Source organism: Poecilia reticulata, chromosome 4 (genome assembly GCF_904066995.2).
Source record: "Poecilia reticulata chromosome 4, P_reticulata-male-v2, whole genome shotgun sequence".
In the NCBI taxonomy this organism is placed as follows: domain Eukaryota; kingdom Metazoa; phylum Chordata; class Actinopteri; order Cyprinodontiformes; family Poeciliidae; genus Poecilia; species Poecilia reticulata.
The window spans coordinates 11,523,019-11,543,467 of NC_088833.1; the positions used below are offsets into that span (position 1 = coordinate 11,523,019).

General features: G+C 36.7%; 1 protein-coding gene across 1 annotated transcript in view; it reads right to left on the reverse strand.

Moving 5' to 3' along the window:
- Nucleotides 1-201: 201 nt before the first annotated feature.
- Nucleotides 202-20,449, reverse strand: part of ghrhrb (growth hormone releasing hormone receptor b) — a 31,809-nt gene continuing 11,561 nt past the window's right edge. Inside the window, exons 3-13 of the mRNA XM_081606204.1 lie at nt 18,441-18,548; nt 12,944-13,041; nt 11,716-11,813; nt 11,486-11,618; nt 7,750-7,903; nt 7,583-7,643; nt 6,407-6,476; nt 4,926-5,017; nt 4,702-4,831; nt 4,583-4,624; nt 202-4,070 (exon numbers count right to left, since the gene is read on the reverse strand). Coding sequence (XP_081462330.1) covers nt 3,876-4,070; nt 4,583-4,624; nt 4,702-4,831; nt 4,926-5,017; nt 6,407-6,476; nt 7,583-7,643; nt 7,750-7,903; nt 11,486-11,618; nt 11,716-11,813; nt 12,944-13,041; nt 18,441-18,548 — 1,181 coding nt within the window. The 3' untranslated portion in view covers nt 202-3,875. The remainder of the gene's footprint in view (nt 4,071-4,582; nt 4,625-4,701; nt 4,832-4,925; nt 5,018-6,406; nt 6,477-7,582; nt 7,644-7,749; nt 7,904-11,485; nt 11,619-11,715; nt 11,814-12,943; nt 13,042-18,440; nt 18,549-20,449) is intronic.

Below are 20,449 nucleotides of genomic sequence, written 5' to 3' on the forward strand. Positions count from 1 at the left end.
CAAAAATCTGTTTCTTTATCCATTTACCCAAACAGATATGTGACACCTTAAAAATTATTTTCTTGTAATGCATTCAGAATTGTAAAGAAAATCTAAATAAATAAAATTTTGGATTCTTTACTAATTAGATGATTTCTCAAGATGAATGGCTTCACTAAATTATATTTAGGTGTAATCGGAGTAAAGGGACAGAAGAGAAACTCAACCCACATCTCTAGCATTTTATTTGTAAAAAAAAAAAACACTTAAAAACCATGTATCATTTTCCCATAACAATTATGCAATACCTTGTATTGGTCCACCACACAGAAGCCTATGAAATATAGTAAGTTTCTGGCTGTAACATGACAAATTACGTAAAAGTCCATAAATTAGTTTACCAAGGCTCAATACTTCTCGACATTTGACCAATGAATTATTACATATGTGCTCCGTTTATGATCATACGGTAAGAGGAGAGTATGCACACTCGACATGGGCATCTTAACTTCATATTAATCACACTAAATCATCCTTTCTAAAATTACAAAAGAACACAGAGGCAAATTTGTTCAGCATAAAAATATGTATATGATGTATAAGGTACAGTTGCACAAAATCAACAAATGTAACTCACCCGCGCTGTTAAACACTGTGAAAAACGGTGTGGAAAAAGGCACGGTATTGGTCAGTAGCTGATGCCTATATCTCCTTCACACAAACATTTAAATATACATGTATATAAACACGTTATATGTATACATTGCCTGGTGAAAATAAAAGTCGCCACCTGAATATAACTGAGCGCGTTGCACGACAAATCCTGTGGTCGTGGAAAAAATGTTACTCTGCTTAAGGATGCATTGGCATCAGGCAGAGAAAACATCTACTGAGATTGCAAAAACTACTAAAACTGTCTTGAGAAATGTGTTTGGGAATAACCTGTGAATCGTCGTGATCTGTGATCACTGAAGTGTTTGGTGAAATAAACTGAAGATAAATGGAAGAAATCTGCTATGTTCAATAGTGAAAGGAAAAGTGGTTCCACATGCAAAATGTGAAGCAAACTCAGCCAATTGTGGCTAAACAGTTGTGTAGCCATAAGAAAGCCATTAATTAGTGAGCCTAACTGGAGAAAATTATACAATTTGCAAGGGAACATATAGATTGGACACTGGAGTGATGAAAGAAGGTCATATGATCTGATGAGTCCAGATTTACCCTCTTCCAGGGTGATGGACACATCAGGGTAAGAAAAGAGGCAGACGAAGTGATGGACCCATCATGCCTACTGTACAAGCTGTGGTGGCAGCTGCAGTTGCTCAGATTTATGATCACTATGAGGTCAGCTGTCTACCTGAATATACTGAATAATCATTGTATTCCATCAATAAATATTCAAAGTTTACAATGCCAAGCTTCATTGGGCTCAAATTGTGAACGAGTCGTTCAGGGAGCATGAGAGTCCAGACCTCAACCTCACTGAAAATCTTTGTGATGTTTGGGAGAAGGCTTTTCACACTCGTCAGACTCTCCATCATGAATACAAGATCTTGGTGAAAAAGTAATTCGACACTGGATGGAAATAAATCTTGTGACAATGCAACTACAAATGTGCGCTAAAACCAAAGTCACTGTATTCTGTGACCACTCTTTGTTTTGGTGGCAACTTTTTTTCTGCCCAGGCATTGTTAATATATGCATACACACACATCGCTGTACATTTGTGCAAATTACCTACAGTGTCAAGAAGGAGGAAAAACTACACTGATACAATATTAGTAGTGTCAACGCAGCCTATTCAGTCGCTATTAAAGACAACCTATGTTATGCCAAAAATATGGTCTTCTTATATGGTTTTACAAAAGAGCTGTGTCATTAAACGTCTTACAGAAAAAAAATAATATATATATATATATATATACACATATATATATTGCCTGCAAACACCAACTTGATACAGTAAGGATTCTATAGCCAAACAAATTTAACAAATTCAGTATGGTCAGTGTATAAATCATTTGAGTCAACTGCAACAGTCACAAAACACTGTTCATTCACAAAGACAAAACAAAAGGCTTTTACAGTCTAGTGCTCCAGATGTGCGCTAATGCACTGTGCAACATTTTGCAGACATAGCCACAGATGGCATCATGAATTTTCATCTCCTAAATAGACATGTAATGTAACACAAGAATGACCAAAGTTTAAAGAAAAAAGGTGATGCTGGATCTCTCAAAATCACAGGTATCACAGCTTTTTTTTTTTATATGGATTGTTGGACAAACGTAAAGAAACTGGTGTCAAACAAGCAATAATACCAGGTAACTATTGGGTTTATAGTTTCTCGAAGTAATTGCAGGAAGGTCTTCTGGTCATTATTAAAAGTACATCTATGCGTATTAGAGTATGAAGGACAATGCACATGAGTGGGTTAACGGTTGGTGTCAAGCTGATAAGGTGTGGCATGGCACCCAGAAAACCTTTTTCAGTCTCTGTTGGTTCTGATAAAATTTGTTGGAGCATGAGTGGAGTCTGGTAGCAAAAATGATAGAGTATACATCTGTGTGCAATGGTCACCAAGGAATTTTAAACAGGTCTGCTTATAGCGGCCTCATGGCTGGAGTATATCTTCTTCATGGCCATGCCATGCTGGTAACATACAAGTTGTTGACATCCTTGAGAAAGAGGCTTCTAGTTACATCTCCTTTTGCAATCTAACGTCATAGGTCCAAAAAAAAAACGCTGGCTCAGCTGTGAAGTCTGCTTAGATGAAAACAAACATGGAGCCCCTTGGATTCCTTGACTTTTAAAGTAAAACATTAAGAGTGAGAAAAGCTTATAAATATGTTTGATTCTGAATTCTTCCTGAGAGCCAGCAGAATTGTTGTGAAATCGGGAGTTCATGTTGCACGACATCTAAGGGATTGTAGGAAACCTTCAGTTATTCAGCTACAGGCTAAAAGTTTAATCGTAAAATATGCCTTACCTACTGAAAAAGAAAAGTATCTTATTTATCGGTCATATAATTTTACAACTGTCAGAGTAGTAACTGATGAAGAGAATTGGTAATCTTTGTGTACAAGTATGATTTCCTCTTACTGCACCCAAGAGTTCCTCATAAAGGCATCCGCCAGATTAAAATTATTACACATAATGACACAGAGTACAGGCAAAAGAAATGGCTACTTATGTTCAGGATTCAGGTCAGTATTGCGGTTGCAGGTTCAGCTTCGACTGAGAAAGAAAATTTACATCTTAATCTCTTATAAAGTATTTTGTACTTATAGTGCCACAAAGCCATTTTAGTTTGTTGGAAAAATGTGAACATTTGACATAATGAAAACTCTTTGTTCCCTTTACAAAATCTTTTATTTTCTGAAGTAATGTATTTTGTTGTTTTTAGTTGAGTTGTTAGTGACAAATTTAAGTGTGAAAATATTCTAACTTAATCAAAAAGACTGGTAAATAAAAGCTTTGGGACTATGTTGAATTAAAATGTACTTCTTTTCATTTATGTTCCACCTTGATTTACTTCAGTTTTGAACAAGGCTCCTGTTCATCTTTTGTTTGTTTTTTTGTGTTTTTTTTTCTTATCTCTTCTTTAAATAGCAGAAAGAGTTCAGTGTTGGAAAGTAAAATGTGGAGGAGTTGCCCGAAAGCAAATGACGTAGTTTTCCAGCCACACTGTAAACTCTGGTGTCTGGGGGGAAAATCTGAATGTGCTGTAAAACGTGTGTGGGATGATGCCGACTTCTTGCACAGCAAGTTCAGAGGTCTCACAGTTCAGGATAAACACACCCGCCAACAACCAGGCTCTGAGGTGTAGTCTATGCACAGCATGATCTGTGCGATACAAAAAAAACAACTCATCTGCTGGACCCGTCTCATGGTTTTCAGACTGCAGACACATTGTTGGGTGTAAGGGCATGTGATTCGGAGCTCTGCTGCTCTTTGGGACTGGATTTATCCAGAACAGATATCTGTGTGACCGTGCTGCTTTCGTTGAACAGCGTACGCCGTCGTTTACTGTAGCTCAGGTAACTCTCAGTCTGCCACTTCCAAAATCGCTTCTTCAGCTCAGCCTGCACCTAAAAATCAAACACAGCTTTGATGAAAAGGTCCAGCACTTAAGGTTCCTCGATTTAGTTTATTTTTGTTATGTATCCAGTGATTACACAAACATTTGCTCGCAGTCATTTATATTTTTGACAGCACAAGCAGCCATCCCAATAGCCTACAAATTATGAAATATGTTGACAAAACCTTGACAACTCTGTTTTGAAAGATTGCAAGAAAATGTGATAACTGGGAAGGGAAAGATAAAGAACAAAGAGATCATTTAAATATTTATATGTACAGTACACATCTGAACTCCTTTACCAGAATTGAATAAGTGAGACTAAATAAAGGAAGAAAGATACCAGACAAATCAACAATTTTATCCACCAGATGGTGGTAATGACCAATTCAATGACATAATCAAACTTGTCCTGACATCATACAATAGATTTTCAACATTTATTTGAACTTATTGGCCATCTGAGATTCAGTTATCTGAATGGACAGATCAAAAGAGAGAATATGCATAACATGTACTCACCTCTCCATTTAGGAAACAGTACAGCAAGGCTACAACAAATCCCTTTAAAAGATGAACATGTGATAAAAGTTGTGAAACTTTATATTCCCGTATTTTTAAAAATGTGCTTCTAGTCGTACCTGGAAGGATCCCATGCCAACCTCGATGATGATCCGAGCTTCTGCTCCTGTATTTTCCGGTAGGAAGGCGAACACCATGTAGTGCATCCCAAAAAGTGGGATGAGCAGCAGTGTGGATTTGGCCAGTCGCCTGCAAACACACACAGCAGAGGCATAAGGATTACATGGGTATACAGCCATGTGTCAGCACGGACGCTCATAGAGAAGTATTTATGCTCTCTCACTTAAAGTGACTTGTATTGTTGCCACCGACTCCAGGAGACGTCAGCTTCTGAACCAGAATACGGATCACGTTTAGAAAGATGATGAAGTTCACCTACATAGAAGAAAAATTTTATATTGTTTATTCAATGTTTTGGTCCTCAACTCCTCTAGCAGCAATTAACAAACACTTGGTGGAGCTGAATGTCTGGTGAGCTTATTATATGAATTACTTCTCAGTCCAATGTTGTGATGACGTGCTAAAGGCGGAGCATTGGAAAGAGTAGGAGCTTTTTAAAGAGACAGAGGCCAATTTTTAGGATTCCAAATTATTTTAGGTTTGACACATTATTTGCACAACTTAAGGAAACATAATTACTTGATTGCGATATAAAATGGCGCTAAGTAATTGACAACAGGCCCTCTTTATGGTTCCCTCTCATCATTTCAAACAGGTTAGAATCTGAACTTTGACTCTGTAAAACATAACCATAAAGAGGACTTCATGGTCAACGCAATGACTGAGAGGTGATCAGGTCTTGTCTTGGGAAAGCAACCCTAATTCAACAATTTTCCATTACTATGCTCAACAGTTACAATGTTTGCTTTTTAAAAACATGGCGCTGACCAAAATTCTCTGTTTTGGTCTTGTCCGTCATTCAGACAATGTTCCAGAGCAAGTTTTGTTCACATGGAGCTTTGCACACCTAAGTTGTGCTACCATTCTTTCTTAAAAAAAAGAAAAACAGATTTCTCATAGTAACTATTAATGTAAAATACGATACATGGATAAGGTCTGTGGAGTCTGAGATGGAGCTCTTGGGATTTGTTCCTTCACTGAGAAATGCCCAGAGTGACCCAGAGGGGAATGTGCTACATTCTCGGAACTGCTGGACACTGCCTTAAATGTTTTCCACTTATAAAAAATTTTTCTCACTGTAGAATAATTGGCTTTAAATAGTTTGAAAATGACCTTGCAACTCTTCCCAGATTGACTGGGAGCAATGTTTGCTTTTCTACAGATTGTTGATGCCTTTCCACCCTGGCATTGTGCTAACAAAGAGCTGATCCCACAGGCGATAATCAATTAACCAAATCCTTTATTTAAACGTACTTGGCTTCAACTCCTCCTTTTAGTTCCTTTGTAACAGGAAAGGTATTGTTTCTCACACACAGCCTTTCCATTCAGACTTAATCTTTAAGAACTAAAGAAATGTGGAGTTTGTTGTGTGTTTGTATTGTGATTAATTTAGCAATTTGATCTTTTTTTGGGATCTACGTCAAATCCCACCTACAGCTGATACTTTATAAAACAAATATAAAGACACTCAAACATACTCAGTTATTTTTCTCTATCATATGATCAAACCTCAAGAAATAAGTTGCTTTCTTATGACTGTGGATTGTTGCCAATCAGATAAAAGCAAGATAAGAGTCAAACGTCAGCACAGATCCTAGACTTTTGATCCACCAAGAGCTCCCACTTTATCTGCGGTGTACTCACCAGTAGGGAGGCAGTTATTGGACCCTTAATGATCCACCAGATGAAGGCCACATCTGTGTCATCCCAGCACCTGGGATGCATAAAAGCCAGCTTTGCAATAAACTGAGCAATATGAGGCCACACACTTTTAAGTCTCATCATGAAATATGCAACATTTTCTGGAGCCAGAATGTTAGAAATTAAACTGTAAATCTTTCTCTGAAACACATTCCCATCATGATTTCACCAATTTTCTAAAGGGACCATAGCATATTAGATTTAACGTCTTTGCAGAATTGCCTGTTTATTGGCTGAGTCAATCTGGAAAAATACGCTTTTGGTGAAACAACAATGCAGAACATTGTTTGGCATGCTAACCCTGCAAATGGTCAAGCTAGTTAAACTATCATCTATGTTTTAAAATATAGGTAAAACTAATACTCACTCCCTTGGAAAAGGATTTACAACATCTATTTTTAACACTTCTACTAGGTGTTCATATACTATTACTGTTAAAGAGTGATCTGAAAGGGATGGAATAGATATAGATACATTTAAGCTTTATAAACACTGGAAATCAGAAATAAAGGTATTACTTCTGATTGACATCTCTCTAAACCAGGTTGTTTTTTTTTACTTAGAAACTACTGTATGTTTAAGCAGCTTAGGATTTTATGAGCTCCATGGTCCCTCGTATCCAAGCACATTGCTCTTTATTCTGGGCCTTATATAGCATCTAAACTTCTTTTACTGTTAACAGGTCAACAAATACATTTTGCATAAGTTCTGGATAGGGAGTTTTATTTCTGTTCAAACTGAAACCATATTTAGAGTTTGCCACATTGTTCAATTTCTAATTTCCTCGTCCCTCTGCTGTACTAAGCAGCTTATCACCTCCAGAGATACAAACTGGTTTGACATGCAAGATTACAACTCTAAGCAGGAAATCTTGAGAGATGGTTCCTAAGTCTAAATTTGATGTTCAAAAAATTAGTTCTTCAGCTAAAAAAACCCCCCCAAAAAACCCTTATATTCCTTAGCACCCACTTAGTTAAATGTGTTTGTGTCTCTTTTAGCATGAAGCATATAGGTGAGAGCAATGTTGTTTAAAATAAATATGTGGTTATTTCAGAGTGTGCTTATTCTTACAAGAAAAAACAAATCTGACTTTCACCAGCAGCCACAGCATTTGCTCACCCCTTATTATTGTAGAAGTTTCTAGTGAGAATCCAGGTTGCAATGATTATTGTTGGTAGACCTGGGAAAAAAGGTAAAAAAAAAAAAAACAGAAAAAAAATCATTACGCAAAATAAACTTGTTACCGCTCTAACAAGAAACTTTGAGAAAGTAACAGAAAAACCCACCCCAACCGATTAGTATATACCACCAGAAGTATTTCTTTTGAAAGACGAAGGTGAGTGCTAGCAGCGTCTGTAGATACATCCCCTCCACCAGTAGCCAGAAGTAGTTGGCCAGGATACTAAACTGGAAAAAGGCCACAGCGGACTTGCAGGCTGTCTGCCGGACAAGGCAAAGACAAACATCAGACAAGATTGTAAACTTCACTTAACTTGGCAGATTACATTACCAAAGTTTATAACAACCATTATTCATGGACTTTTTGTTCTTGCTGAGAATGGAAATAATTATTTTTCTTTTTTTTTATTTTCTTCACAAACCAGAAACTTTGGGTGTACAGTTACTGTAGTGATAGAAATTATTCAATTTGAGGTATTTACATTTTTTATTGAAGTGGAACTGAAACATTTACAAATTTAAAGTTTTTTTTTTTTAAATTTGCAGCTAAATAGACAGATAGGTAATCCTAGGGTCACCAGTTTTTAATCCGTACAGATGTTTCTGTATATCATCCCCTTGGTTATGGTCTTCTACGTATTCCTTTCCTGCTGGTATCTTACTCCCTGTTGCAGCTGGGGCCTTGCCTGGTGTGGTACATCTGTGCCTTTAGTTCTCTGGTAATCAAGGGCTGCTGATGTGGTGCAGTGACCTGACCTTCTGTACTGTCCATCAGCCATTGGTAGGATTTGGTCATATCAGCCACTTCAGCTAACTGTCGGTGGTACATCCAATGCATGTTCTTTTCCACCCATGATGGTTCCTTCAGATCCTTCTCTTCCAGTTGCCATTGTCTGAGATTTTCACTGAGCACTTCATCCCTTGGGTCCATCTTTTTAATGTGTTCTTGGAGTTTGGATGACAGCTCTGATATACTCTAGACCTCTGCCTCCTTCTGTGCTTTGGGATCTATATATACTAACGTGCCAAATACAGGGTAAATTGGCTTCTCTGGCAGAGATCCAAGGAACAACTGCTTACCCCAAAGCACATAAAAACCTGTCTCACATTTGACAAGACATTCTTTATAATTATCATCATCATAAAGTTTATGATGATGATAGTTTTGGGAATGTATTCTGTGAAATGACAAGACAAAAGTGGAACAAATTTGGAAGTTGTGCATAATCTCACATTTGTTCCAAAATTAGCACAACATTTCCAAATCAGATCATCATGCTGACAGTCCAACATTATCATGAGTCTTCGGGACTGCTTTGCTTCCTCAAGACCTGAGAAGCTTGCCATAATTGATGATGTTGACCTAACAGTTATTGCAAACTCTTGAGGGTTGTTGCTGCTCAGATCGTGCAACTAGCTATTAGGTTTAGGGGACATTTACTTTATCCCAGAAGGCCAGGTTGGTTTGGATTATTTTGAAAACTGTTTATTGCATTTACGCAAGTCAATTTAATATTAAATTTAGTTTGATGTTCTAAATACATTTCAGGGTGACAAAAGGCCAAAACAGAAGAGGTCTGTAAGAGGAAAAACACTTTTTCACAGCAGTGTAGTTGTCATGGTAATGGCATGATTTCTCTGTGGTTTGCTCCAGTTGTGTTATCGACAGCTTCCCTGTTTTCCTGCTTTATATTTAAAACTACCACTGTGCCAGCATCTAAAAGACTTGGTTTTCTGGACGGCAACAACAGCTGCAGCCACTGGCCCGTGAAGCTGAAGGGTCAGAACTAAGCAGCAGTTATAAAAAATCTTAATCTCAAGGTGGACAGGAAAGATTTCTCAATGAATGAATATGGCAATAAATTATATGATAAATGACTTGGTGTAGATCCTGCTTATTAAGAACTGCCCAGAGGTCACTGCCTGACTTGAGGTTATAAATAAATCCAGCTTGTTTGTTGTGATAGGTACAGAGAAGTAGAACATCCATGTTAAGCTGAAGGCCATGTGCCCACTGATTTGTTATGGACAAACAAATACCACAGTCCTGGCTGAGAAGGCACAGCAGTGGCTGTATTTTCTTAGAAAACACCTAAGTTGTGCTACCGTGTAAACCTGTCACAACTTAACATCCTTCTATAACTCCATCTTTCACAGCATCTTGGTGTGGTATGGCTCTGCAGAAAAATAGAAATCTCTGCAGTGATTTATAAATACTGCCAGGAACATCATCGACCAACAGCTACCTACTCCGGACAATTCATCAACTGATGTTGCCTGCAGAGAGCATACAATATTCTGACACACTCACTCTATCCTGCCCACCACCTGGATGAATTGATGCCTTCGGGGAAAAATAGATCCATCAAAACTGATACTTTAACATTTCTTAACAGCTTTTTCCCTACATCTATTAATAAATTTAATGTTGAACTACATATCCTAATGACCAAAGTCTATTAATATTATTGGATAAGGTAATTTCTGTTTTATGAATTTGAACTGCAGACAAGCACTAGAGTGATAATAAGTGCTGATATTAATACATAATTTGAATGTGGCAGTGATAATTGAGAATCACTGCCATAGGCTGTTTTTCCACATATTCATTTTTGTTTCAAATCAAACCCACATGAATTTGATATGTTTTTTTTTCTTTGACAACAAAAATCTTGGTTTAACTTTGTATGTCTACCTTTGTGACAGTTGCACAAAAATGCTGTTACTTAGGTGTGTCATGATTCGAGGTTTTGGTGAGGTGAGATGAGACACAGGCAGGCCAGGATGAAGATGAAGATGATTTATTTTAATGATAAAGTCCACAGGAAAACAGGCTGACGGAAAACAAGACCGGTAACACACCGGTAACACCGACAAGGATCCGACAAGAGACAAAGACAACAGGTGGACTTAAATACACAATGAGGGTAATCAAGGAATGAGACACACCCGGGAAACAATCAACGTTGAAGACAGAACTAGGACAGGACTAAACACAGAAAACCTCAAAAATAACTACACAGAAAACGCAGAACACAACAAGGTGGCCTGCCATACAATCAGTTGGCGTGTAGATGGCATCTAATGGTTGTTATTTGGAGGTAACAAGATGTCAGTCTTTGGAACAGTTCTCTAACAGTAAGCTTCAAAAATTATTTTTTATTTCCAATTTAGAGGAGTTGGCATATGATTATTCTCGTCATTAGTTGGTGACAGCAGCCATCATTGGCATTTCTACAGCACCATGTATGTTCATAATCCATTAATTCTCAGTCTATAATTTAAAAATACAAATACTGTTGTCGAAAATGTATTATTCCATTTTGATAGTTTGATGAACTAGATTTAAGAATGTAAAATGGTCATCTTCTAGACATCTTCTAGAAAAAAAAATCCAAAAACACCAGCGTTTTACTTACATCTTTTTTGTATTTCCATTCATATTGAGACTTGGAAAGATGTCAGTCATGGTACATGTTTTGTTAGTACAGCGGAGGAAAACTGTACGACTCTTATCCTTCCTATTTCAGCCTTCCTTCTAAATGAGTCACAGAAAGTGCTTATGCTGAGGCCTCACAAACAAACAATAGGGACACTCACACCTCTCACAGCAGCTTTATCAGCAGAAAAGCAGGAAGTGAAAACCTCATCATTGATGCTCTGAGACGTCCCCTGTATTTTTATTTTTCTACCTCTCCTCCTTTCAAGAAAACAGCTCATGTAAACCTGTCCAAGTTGTTCAGAGGAGGCACAGAAGCATTTTCGGATGTTGGGTCTACAACAATTTCTGCTTTTACAAAATTCTTACTACTGGTGATCTGGTGATGAAACGGCAGCACTCACAGTTGATATGAAGCAGTGGTCCAGATCTGCATCAGAAAAAAGAACCAGGTCTTTGACAAAGACAGCAGTGGCTCTCAGGATGAAGGAGAAGAACAGGTTTATGTGGATGTAGTTCCTGGTGCAGTGAAATTTCCTGCAGAGAGAGAGAACAAATATATTTGAATTACCTTGTGTTTCCCCACTGTATGTGTTTGCATAAATAAAGGTAGCAGAAGATTTGAAATTGTTACCTAAAAACAGTGAAGACAAAAATAGCTGATATAAGTGAGATGAGTGAGGTAGCATAGCCAGCAGTGTACACCTGTTTAAAGTTGGAGAAATATGTTGTCTGAAAGAGATAAACAAACAAAAAAAGTTAGAAGATTTCATTAAAGTGCTCTCCAACAAGTTGTTCAATCATCAAAGAAAGAACATTTTGAGTTTGCTGAAACTTAGTGAATAAATAACTTAGATAATTTAGTGAGATTTAACAATTCTTACTTAACGATTACTATTAACCTTAGGTGGCTTTAAATAGTTTTAAATAGTTGGAAATGTGTCCCTGCTCTAATGCACTTGAAAGAAAAAATTGAATTGCCTGGTAAATTCAGCCATTTGACTCAACTCTGTTGGAACACAAAATCTGTGGGGGCTGTGGATAAGAGAAGTCCTTACTGAGCTGAAGAACTTTGCAAAACAGAATGGTCAGATAATAGCAAGTGAATATGTACATGCTGACAGATGAAGTTGGATGAAAAGATGCTTCAGCAAGTATCAGTTGAAGGGTCCACACTTAAGAAACCAGCTTGTTGCACCTGTTTTTTCCCTGCCTGATTTGTTTGTTATTCAGTGAATTTGTGTAGTTTATATCACTAAGAAAGTTTTTTTTTATTATCTATCATTATTAGAATCTTGCTTTTAAACAGTACGCATCTGAAATCCATAAGTTGAGTATTTGTGTGCTTTTAAAACACAACTTAACCTGTACAGATGAAAATATTCCCAACTCTTATCATGTTTTTTTGTTCTGTATGTCCAAGTTCGACAAAGTTGACCGCAGGGGATTTACTGTAATAAAAACAGTAACATTTTCTCTTTTTTCTGTCAGGACTCATATTGCTGCAGAAGAATGTTATATTTTTGACATCTGTCATCTACTCTGTATAATTATGAGCATAATAAGAGCAGAAGTTTATAGCCAGTAATTAAATCTGTAATAGTAGGTTCTTGTTGTATAAGTGCTGTCAACCAAAAGTTCACACTATACCACAGCAACACAACAGTTTTGTCTCAAAGGTGAAAATAAATGTAAAAATAAAAATGGGCAACATTTAATCAAAACCTAACCCAACAGAAAATAATAATAATAAAAATGTGACCCAGAGAGTAGAGGCCCAGCACAATCAATAAAACAAAAAGATTCACAATAATCAGTTCAAAATGTATTATAACTACACTCACATAATAATAAAGTCTTACCACTGGCTCCTGCTCTTCAACATCTTTAAACACACAGGTCTCATGGTAGTCCAGGAGTTCAGACCAGCCCTTTTCTGTGCAATTCCTTGAAACATATGCTAAAAAAAGATAAAGACAGAAAAGAGTGGAGATGTGCTAGAGATGTAGCAAAGGAAGCACTTAAAACCAACTCTGATCTCTGATATAAACTACGGCAGTTGAAGAGTTTGGAAATGGACTAAGTGGACGTTCTAGATGGACTCTAGAAAGTCAAATTGCAGAAACTCTTCCGAATCTCTCGCTAAGGTTTCACAAAGCTCCCCTGGGTTCGGAAAGACTCAAATTCAGGGCAAACTCTGAGGGATGGCTCTTAAGTCTTGGTCCTGGTTATTGTTTGTTTGCACTCAAACTGCTGTAAGGTTTTTACAGAATAATTTTAACCACTTACAAAGAATCCAAAACAATGTATGGAAGAATCAAAGCAACACCCCAGGTATGTTTTGGAGGGAATACACATCACATTACAATATGATGTTAAGCTTCAAAAAAGTCTATTTTGCATAATACTGCCCCTTTAATACATAAACTTACAACCACTACGACACATAATGATACTCAGGGTGTTTTTGTTGCTAGTTTCTCACTTATGAATATCACCCTGTAATAAATAATTCATCATTAATAAATGTTTATAAAACTGTATAAATGATGCAGAAAGACCACTGGATAAACCCCCAGTGTTCTTCCGACCTGAGAAATATGTTTCTCAGATCAGACACCCTGATGCAGATGTTAAGAATTGAACAATGATTTGGACAGGTGTCTGGATCTACATGGGGAAACATTTAGGGGAAAACCCCCATACTTGTCCCACAGTTCATGCTCAAGTTAATGCAGTGTGCTATGAAACTGTACCCCTTAATTCCTGCTCTGAAAGCACATTCAGTTCAAGTTGAACACGTGATCTCATGTGTTAAACTTGAGTGATGTAAAAAACGAAATTATCAGAAAGCAGTGTTTATTTTAATGCATAAAATGATTATGTAAGACAGGATTGAGGGCCTTGTCACATTGCACATTTCAACATTTTTTGACATAAGGATAGGATTTGGACAATGGGTAAACATTTAGTGAACTTGTTTCAAAAAACAAATATATGGACAAACAGAAGTAGCCAAATCCTTGTCAAAAGTTACGGCCAGTGGGGGATGGAAAAGGGAAGAGCGATTAACTGTTCTTTCAGCATAATGACGTTAAAAGCAACTGATGAGGAGAATTAAAGCCAGAATATCACAAGAACGTTTTTTTCAGAGACAGAGAGCAATTAGGAGAATACTGTTGTCTGGAGGAACAAAATCAAAAAGATTGATGTCTCATGCAGTTCTTTAAGTCACTGTGGGAGCAAGAAGAATCTGTGCTTAGAAAAAATAAGAAATTACTTCTTGAATGTTGTGTTTTCAAGTCAAATTTTTCAAAAACTAACCTCTGCAAACCTTCAGAATATGGTATGTATGCACTCCTTTGCAATTTTCTCATTCACCATATAAGCAGCACACATGCAGACTGAAATACCAGCTGAAAAAGGCAACACATAGCTAGCCCAATTACTCAAAAAAGGCTGTTATTATTTTTTTTTTCTTTTGTACCTGAGATATCAAGAAAGAAGCTTGTCATAAAAGAACTAGATGGTGGTTGGGTTAAAAAAAACAAAAACAAATCCAGGCAGAAACATGATGATGATGATGATGAATGCCAACTTTATTGTAAAGAGAAAAAAACAGCAAATAATCCCTTTCACTGTATACAAAATTACAAAGACAGAAATTGATTTTTCTGACCTAGAAAAAGCTAACAAATGAGTATTTATACCCTAGAAAGAAGCTGAGGACAAACAACGTGCAATAGTTGGAAAACCAGTATCACATGTAAAGTCATTTAAAGAAGGAAGAAATGGGCCTATATGTCTGATTGTGGACCATGTGATATTCACAAGGGTTAAGGAAAAGCCACTTGTAGCTAAAATCAGCAAATGCTTCAGACACCTTCTAAAAATGCCAATGACTGCCTATAGGAGCAGTTTGCACATCAAATACCCTAAAATACATGGGTAGTGAAAACCATCTTAGCACTACTACAGAAGTTAATGTCTATAGTCGTCCTTCTTTTTATGCTTGGAAAGACAATTATAACCAGGTGTCTGGATCTAATTGCAAAAAACAATGTGCAGCTGTGATAATTAATTCCTAAAGTATAGGCGGAATGATTGGTGACCAAAGTGAGTTGGAGGTGGATACTAAACAAAGTGCAATTCTGACAATTAGTGAAGAGCATATGAAGAAGATCTGAAACGGAATGAGAAGCAGGTGTGATGACAAATTTATTCATTCATAAGACGCTTTTCTCAAATAGAGTCGCAAAACAATTTACAAAAGTTAAAACTAAATTACAAAATTAATAAGAGGACTCACATTAATTATGCAAATGTAGTAATAGGTAAATAGGGAACAAGTTTTTATTGTTCGTAAACAAGAAACCTTTGTGATGATTAGTCAACAAGGTACAAGTGTGACAATTAGTAAACCTGGAATAGACTAGAAAATCCATTCATATCTATGAACTCCAGCATGAGTGACATCTGTGTCAATGTTGAAAAATTATTGCATTAATTTTATATGGTGCCTTTTATTCACTTTTGCATTATGCTTCACAAAGTGAAGAGTATTGATGAGTATCAAAGCAAAAGACAGAAAGTGAAAGTCTGGTGATGAAGAAGAGCAACGTTTCAGTGAATGAATTATATGCTCATTATTTGCTTCTTTATTTTTGTGTAAATTGATACTTCGGGGGGAAAAATCCTTCCTATATGAGTCCAAGATCAAATAAAAATATATGCACAGAAATTCTTGAATTTTAAAGTTCATCTTGACCAGCTCAACTCAATTTAAATGAGCTGAATTTTGTTCTCTGTTCTTCCACCTGGCCTGGAGATAGAATGGAGGAGCTCAGCTCATGAGTTCCTGAAGTTTTATGACGCATAAAGAGGTTTTCAGATACCAAGACTGAATTCACCCTTTCAGCAGAAGTGACAAAGTTTACAGTGAAATGCTAGGTTTCATGAAGTGAAATTGCCATCCAGTTTCTCGGTACAGCAGAGTGTGGGGGTTTGAGTCGTGGGTGGATTTACTGATATCCAGCAGCAGAACACCGTAGCATGTAGAGCCTGCAGCTACAACAAATGGTTGGATGCGATTTAAGGTTTGAAGGTTGCGGCTCTGGGGACAATGCTAAAACTCATATCGCCTCGTTTAACAAGCAGTGTCAGCTTCAAACTCATGCTCCTGGCTCTTGACTGAACTGTTTGATTTTCCAATTCATTATTTTTTTTATTTTTTTATTTTTATTTTTTTTGCAGAGTCCCATTGGAAACTCTGGACCAACCTGTGGAGGAGGAAATCCAGCAAGGTCCAGGGAATGACTAACACTGAGTTATGAAGTCATTCACAACAACCTTCGTCTCCTGATGCATCCAAGCAAAGCTTTCAGTTAACTTTTACTCATAATCATTTTTTTTTCTTGCACTAAGAACTTCACTACAGGAAACACGCAAGTGTATTATCAGCATCCACAATCTGTGTAACCACTCTGCTGTTGCTTGTTTGGCTGAGAACAATTACGTGACATGACATAAATTTCTTTGTTTGTTCCAGTGCAATCAAAAGGTGCAAAACCAAGCACATTGTTGATGTGCATAAGTCTTAAGTCATTCAACATTCTTGTGCATCTTTCATCCTAGCAGCCAACCTTTCCCACAATACTTCAATCAAAAAGTCATCAGGCTTTAAGAAAGTTTTTTTGTTTTCTGCTATATTTTACACTCTTCTATGTGTTTATGCACACGCTGCACTATTGCTAAAACCACTAACTGTTTTTGACAGACTTTTATTGTGACAATTTTACATTTGAATATGCTCTAAATCAGTGGTCCCCAAACTTTTTCCTGTGAGGGCCACATAACTTTTCCCTTCTCTGGTGGGGGGCCGGAGTAAGTTTGTAACAGAAAATGTGTTACACGTTTATCACCTGCGCTGCCGGAAATTGTTGGGGAGAGGGGGTGCGTGTTTCTCGATTGATTTTTACCCAGAAAGCACGGGCAAAAACCGTTAGTGAAACGGTCACTGGGACTGACTAGTATATATTCCATTGAGGGAAAGTAACATAAAGGCTCGTTTTGAAGTATAAGCTGCTACTTACAGGCATTGCTTCGAATAATTCAGCCTGGAATGCGACGTTCATAACAAACACGTGTGTTCATCTGCTCTACTGCTAGCAAACATACTGATTAAATAACATAAAAGTCAAACACCCACAGTTTACAGGACACACCTCCTGCTAAAGAGCCCCCTGGTGGTTGAAGAAAAATCCGGAAAATACAATATATGAAAAAAATCTGAATGCTCTCTGGTATTGTTCAGGGGGCGGGCCGGATCCGGCCCGCGGGCCGCAGCTTGGGGACCACCGCTCTAAATCATCCGACTGTTGCTCTGGTTGTAATTTCATAGTCATAGACCAAACTTAGTACTAGTCTCAAACTATTTCCAACCTCTAACAGGTCTTCTATCTGTGATGATCATCAACTTTGACCAACTCTCCTTGTTTCTTGGACTTTGTGAGTAGACCAAAATGTTTGGTTTCATTTGACAAGAACATCTATATCAATGCTTGCAGTATTTTTGTCAACTAAGTTTTGTCTTTCTTTTTGAAACCTCATTTGCTCTGACATCCATTAAGAGCAAATGGATGCTCTAAATGCATTAATTTCCTCATTTGCTCTTACATTCATTAATTTTTCCATCATTTCATCTATTTTTTTGCTGTTTATTCCTTCCTGCATGTCTGCATTTACTGTTTTGATGAGAAAAAAAAGACCAGCTGGATCTGAGAGGGGTTTGGAAGAGACAGGAGGGGTAATCTAAACAGTCTGTGCACACAGACAGGCAGCAGTGCACACAGAAAACTAAACACTCTTCATAAACCACCCAACAAAAACACAACACCGTCCCAGGGGACCTCCAAAATAACATGGTAATTTTTCTGGGCTGTGCTATGATGGATGATCAGAACTGATCATAGTATTAGATTTAAACCATTTAAACAAGATTCTTTATTTTGTTTAGAAAGAAAAAATGAAATTCAGCTTCACAATGTCAAATCATTGTAGCTTTAAGAGAAAATTATGGACTGAAAATAATCAAAGAGAGAAAAAAATAAAGAGGATGAAAAGGTCAGCACAGCTGCTGGCAGGAATATTAATTTCTTGCTGACCAGAGTATTTCTGCGGGACTCAAATCACAAACATAAACAACTAGCATATATTTCAGAGTACATTAGTTGCTTCAGAGCAGGAACACTTACAATGCAACATGCAACAGCACAAAAAAAAAAAAAAACACCCACTCACATCTCAGAGTTTTAGTTGTGGTTTTTATGTCACTGACCGTGTTTTGAAAAATGTATTTACCTTGGTTGTCGACAAACAGCTGAGAGATGTTTGTACATGAAACCCTGACCACCTGTCCCACATTGGCCCGGTGCCAGCAGTAAATGTCATCCCAATCTGTTGGGCAACCTGGGAAGACAATCAGAATGTAATAAACATTTACCAAAGTGACTGCACCAATGTGTTCGGGGTTAACACATTTAGTAAAATAATACACATTAATCAAATATTAGATTAATAGACAGCTATAGTTTGTTGACTTTCTTGAATGTGTTTGCTTAACCTAAGAGTTAATGTTTCTCTTCTCAAAATAAATTGGACCTTAAGAGCAGGACATTTTGATCTGAAGCCACAGCTGTCATTTAAAAGCCAAACAAGGGAAAAGGGAATTTTATGTGTCAGAGCTCTTACTTCATCTCTACTTTCAAAAAAAGTCTCAAAATGTGTAAGTACTCAAATTAAAAAACTGCATTGTAAATAAGAAACATTGGCTTGTGGAATGTGGGATTGGAGAAAATTGTATAATACTGGTTTAAAATTAGACTTTTATTGTCATTAAGAATTAAAACAGTTGATTGAATAAATTTAATCCCAAATAGGGTGTGAATTTTAAAAGTACAATTAAAAAGCAAGGGTTAGCAAAATAGTTGTACTGAAATATGTAAAGATATTTAATGATAAAATAGCAAGTAATTTTCCTGCAACATGAGACCAGATCAAACTTTGCACATGACTGCATTTTTATTGACGTATTAATAATGTTAATCAGGAATGTATTTCACGGGACTTCATTTATATATAATATATATTTATGTCTTTTTTTTCTACTACTTTCTTAAAGCACATCTGAATAATTTTAAGGTCCTGATTTAGCTTCTTTACTTAATTTCTCAAATTGTTCTTGTTGGGGAAAGTGATGAAACAAAAACCTATGGATGCAACACAATCAGAAATGTTATTTCTTTTGCTAAGTTTTAATTCACAATTGTCAACAATTTTATTGATACTTTTACCAACTCACTTATCGTCTGCTGCTTACACTTATTTTACTTTTATCTACTTACGTACAGTTACTTACTTATACTTATTCTTTTAAACATACACTTTTGGTACCTCTACATACCTATACTTAGCAACACTAAATTGCAATTGCTTGATTTTACTTGCAAATGTTTACTTGCACTTTATTATAAACTTTCCAACTTGCACTTTTATACTTACTTTAACTTACTTAAATTTAATTGTTTAATAATAATAATAATAATAATAATAATAATAATAATAATAATAATAATAATAATAATAATAATAATATTATTATTATTATTATTATTATTATTATTATTATTATTATTATTATTTCATTAATTTACCATTTTACTTTACTTGCTTAGAGTAACTGAAGCATCACATCTTAAACATATGGCACAAAGAGAATTTCATACATTAAACGATCATAATAACAGCATGTGTCTAATTATATTGTTCATAGTAAAGGTTTCTTTATTGGATGACACACCGAAGCCTTTAAACTTACTCTCCCATTAATAAAATGCTTTAGGTACAACATGTTTGGCTGAAAAATGCTGTTTGTTACACCTTCCTGACCTTCCTTCTAGTCCCGTAAAAAGCCAGCACCTGGTAATGTTATCAACTTTTCTTATAAAACACACTTAACATTCTATAAGCAACATACTTTTTTGACCTTGAATGCATCTTAATCCTGCAGAACCAGCTAATTAAGCATTTTCCTGGAACAGAAACTTAGTTCTCTGATGTTAGTTTTCAAGGGGTTTCCCTCAGTCTGGGAAAGGCAAAGGGTGTTTGATTTTGTGACGTTCTCAGCCCTCCTCTCTGCCCACGCTTCCTCTCCACTGCCGCTCATATCACATGGCCGACGAAGTCTCTCCCTGCGGACCCTGGCGCTCTGGATGAGAGTGTGTTTGTGATAAGAGACGGTGGTAATGAGGCGCCGGACTCAATCCGCCATCTCATCGTCTCATACATCAAAGCTCCTCGGCCCTGCGTCA